General features: G+C 33.5%; 1 protein-coding gene across 3 annotated transcripts in view; it reads right to left on the bottom strand.

The window, feature by feature from the left end:
- LOC111445623 (ubinuclein-1-like) overlaps positions 1-4,001 on the bottom strand; it is an 11,784-nt gene that overhangs the window by 4,032 nt on the left and 3,751 nt on the right. For 2 of the 3 annotated variants that reach the window (XM_023084129.1, XM_023084131.1), the window contains exons 5-8: positions 3,021-3,612; positions 1,518-1,617; positions 1,084-1,193; positions 512-595 (exon numbers count right to left, since the gene is read on the bottom strand). In XM_023084129.1, coding sequence (XP_022939897.1) covers positions 512-595; positions 1,084-1,193; positions 1,518-1,617; positions 3,021-3,612 — 886 coding nt within the window. The remainder of the gene's footprint in view (positions 1-511; positions 596-1,083; positions 1,194-1,517; positions 1,618-3,020; positions 3,613-4,001) is intronic. The other variant, XM_023084130.1, reaches the window with a different exon arrangement.

Genomic DNA, 4,001 nt, shown 5'->3' with positions numbered 1-4,001 from the left:
AAAAAAAAAAAAAAAAAAAAAAAAAAAAAAAAAAAAAAAAAAAAAAAAAAAAAAAAAGGCAATGCACATTAAAGCTAGCAAATTATTGATCAGGAAAGCAAAGGTCTTGAAGTTAAATCGAAAATGTTGCTAGCACCGATGTGATATTCTAAAAAGTTCAGGACCCTAGTGTCCAGACCAATGATAAACTGAACTCCAAGTAAAAAATAAATAAACAAATAACGGGATAGAAAAATGTCAGATAATCTTTTTCCAAAAAGAAAATGTCAAAGATAACATTACTTCACAATATGCATGGATTTGATGTAAAAGAAAAACTAACATTGCAGAATTACAAAAGGGAAATAATTTTTCTTTTTATGAGAAATGATGAAAGATATATGTTAATAACCAAAAAAAGAATAACTTAACGGCCTTAGGAATGAGGAGTCCCCAAGCGTAAAAGGAGGAATCAGAAAAGGGAAAGAAATTATAAGCATTATATCTTTATATTAATAATGGAAGGTAATACCTTCAAAGTTCGCAGTTGTATCAAGTGACCAAGAATACTCATAAGTCGGTTAATCAACCCCTTTGACAATTTCCCATGGCTTGCCTGTTAAATAACTAACAGAGTTAGAATCCTTTCAGTATTCAATATAAAATAGAAAGAAACTTTTCAATTATTGATCATAGGCAATTCATTCAAACGCCTGTTTGGTTACTAAGAAAAAGAATGTACGATGGGACTCAGGAACAAATGGCCAACGAGTTGGAAAAACAAAGAAGATAGCTACAAAAATTGTTGGAAGATGCCAACAAGCTACAAAATATTGAACAACAACTACATTCCATGTTTCCCCATCGCACTCTCCTACTTATATATTAAAAAATTTAACATTTCTCCTTTTCCCCATAATCAAAAGAATAGCCCAAAGCATTTCACTTAGCGTCTGAAAGGGAGACCAACGTCAAACTGAGGGCAAAATTATTTACATCCCTAGCAGCAGTTTCATTCACGCAGCAAGTCTCATTGACATCAAACAGCTAATAACTTTTTTGATAGAAAACAACTAATAACAAATTAACATCAGACCATCATACCGCTAATCTGGCAACTTTAGCAAGCTTGAGTTTGATTTCTCTGGGCAATCTCCTTTTTATAGCCTGAGATGAATTGTCTGCCTCTGGATTTTCCGTAAGCGGTGGCCTAGCTGTAACATTCTCTTTTTTATAAGAAACAATTTCATTGATTTTTTAAATATACAAAAGGGATGTGTTATCCATGATGCTTGCAAAAGAATTTCTCAATTAACAATGATGGAGGTATGACTATAGGAAGTAAAATTTACACCAAGAAATAGCATGGTAAACAACATTGCCGAAGAGTCCAGTAAAAGTTTGTCTTTCTATGAAAACTGTTTGACTTCACTCTTTCCATTGCAACATTTTTACATTAAAAGAATAATTAAATAGATTACAAAAAGTCCCCATACGTGAATTAAAAAATAGAAATAGAAAAAGAAAATGAAGCTTACATTCTGCAACCATCTTCTCTAACTCTCTTATAGCTTTTTCTAGCAAGGAGCTTTTTGGTCTAACACTAGATCCATCCTTTTTGTGCACATTTGGTGTTTTCTGCATGGTGACACCACAATTTGAAGCTAAGATAGAGATGATAAATAACTAAAATGTCCAAAGTGCAATAATAACACAAAACAACCAAAAATATAAAATTTCTACATTGTGCCCCTCAGCCCTAACAGAAACGTAGGAAAGAGGGACAAACAGCAGTAGATTCATTTTATAGCCGCATACTACTGAAAACAATAGGATATCAGATCAAGAACATCCAAAGCAACTTACTCAAATGCAGGGATTGAACTAATCAAAATATATTTTTTATAAGGCATTACACATGAAAGAGAGATGCTAGCTGTTACTCAACGCCCATGTCCTCTATGAGCATTGTGTTAAAAGGCATTAAAAAAAAAGGTGTGCACTCAAAGCTAAGTCGAGTGGCTGGCTTTGATGAGTGTCTGCTTCGAGTCGAGTGGCTAAGAGAAACCTAAAAAAATTATGACATGCCACTAAGAGAAGCCTAAAAAAATTATTAGTTACCATATAAACATGCCACTATGCAAGAAATGAATCTCCCATGTGTTATAGCATCAAAGAAGTGAACCTTGGGTAATCAAGTGAGAACTATGGTACTCAAAATTTTTCAGACCAAGTCAAAAATCAAATTCCTATGTCCAGTATATTTTTCAAGAAATACCAAAACTTCAATTTTGGTCAAATTTTCAAAATTACTTTGAAAGAAGTAACAATAAGAAATAATTATGATATCCACCAAAGATAAAACTCATATCAAAACAATAGAGTCTAAGGAACAATATGAAAATTGAATGAAAGTTCAGAAATTTGCATCAAGTTTATTTAACTAAGAAAAACGTACCAAAAACAATTAATAGACGATACAAACCCCATACCAAAAGGCACCTTGCTAGCTAGCCCATTTCCAAGAAATTAAACAGAGAATAACATATATCTCGTGTATCATCAATTTATCCAAACACAGGTCACCTACTCATCAAAAACTAACTAGCCTCCAAAAGCACCCCCCTCAGACTATTCCTTCTCCTTCCAGTGAATAAACACATCGTGCTTAAATTTGTATAGAATTGAGTATGGAACAAACCAACCCTTAGTTGGGAAAGTTGAAGAAATTTTTCATCCATCAAACCACAAATCTTATTTCTATTAACAGAGGGGCAGAAACAAATTCCTTTTCCATTAAAAAAACGAAAGACATTAACCTTCTCAATAAAACTTATACATTTAACCAAGAAGTGCAGTGGCATAAATCACAAACACCCATCCCAACTCCAGAGGGGAGTCAAACGGAATTCAATTGATGAACAATTCAAACAGAAAGTTTGTCGTAGATTATTGAAGAAAATGATTCATTTTCACAAAGAATGGTGGAATCAGTACTTCATGGTGAATGATCATCATTTTAATTGATTTAGAAAACTTACTGCTGTTTGCATGGGATACTTGCCCTCTGGCAGATTAACGCCTGGCAATTCACGAATGCCATGTTTCTCTTTCATCTGAATCGACGAATCTATCTCATCTCTGCTACTCAATGGTCTCCCAGGTTGGGATGGCGCATGTACACTTTTCTCAAGTATGTTATGTTGTAAAGAATCAGCTGTTCCACATGACTCTTTTGATTTGCTACCAAGGTTCTTGGATGGGAAGACCCCAGGCTTTGGAGGATCAGTGTCCTTCGCTTCTGCTACAGATGTAACTGTATTGCCATTATAAATTTTGGAAGAAGGAGAAGGGTCCATCGTATCACCAGATCTTTTTTTGGAACAATGTTCGGGTGTATTCAATTGATTCTGACATTTTTCATCTTCAAGACGTTCATGCGTAATCGCCATGTTTTGAGACAGATTAGAAAAACTTTTTGCAACCATCAGTGCACTCTTTCCCGTAGTTGTCTTTCCCACTTTTGTATGCTTATTTGATGAACGACCATCATGGTTTTCAGGATGACCTTTCTCTAAATCTTTTCTGCGTCTTTTCTTCAACTGTTGATTAGGTTGTCCAGACGGTTCACTTCTTTTAAAAGAAAATAAGTAAAGATAAGTAAAGATAAGCATAGAAAATTCCAAAAAGTAAACTAAAAAATGAAAGTCTAAAATTAAATATTCAAAGTATAGAATAAGTTATTCTTGTAAGCATGATGCGAAAACCACACACCCACAACTAGATAAATAGAGAATTAAAATATTTAAAATTTTTGTAATATTACTCGTTAAAAAGGTGAAATAAAAGAACAAAACAAACAAAACCATGAGGTGCATATTTGTTAAAAGAGTCCAAAAGCTGAGCTCGTTCCAAACTAGAATTCCCAATACCTCTAAACTAATTTCTATATATAACAGTCAGTAGTCACCTATCCTCCAAAAGACATGTGTCCCTAGTTTTTTTTTTTTTTTTTTTTTGTA

Source organism: Cucurbita moschata, unplaced genomic scaffold, assembly GCF_002738365.1.
Source record: "Cucurbita moschata cultivar Rifu unplaced genomic scaffold, Cmos_1.0 Cmo_Scf00007, whole genome shotgun sequence".
Classification (NCBI taxonomy): domain Eukaryota; kingdom Viridiplantae; phylum Streptophyta; class Magnoliopsida; order Cucurbitales; family Cucurbitaceae; genus Cucurbita; species Cucurbita moschata.
The sequence above is the reverse complement of the archived record's forward strand: the minus strand, read 5'-3'. Positions and strand labels throughout refer to the sequence as shown.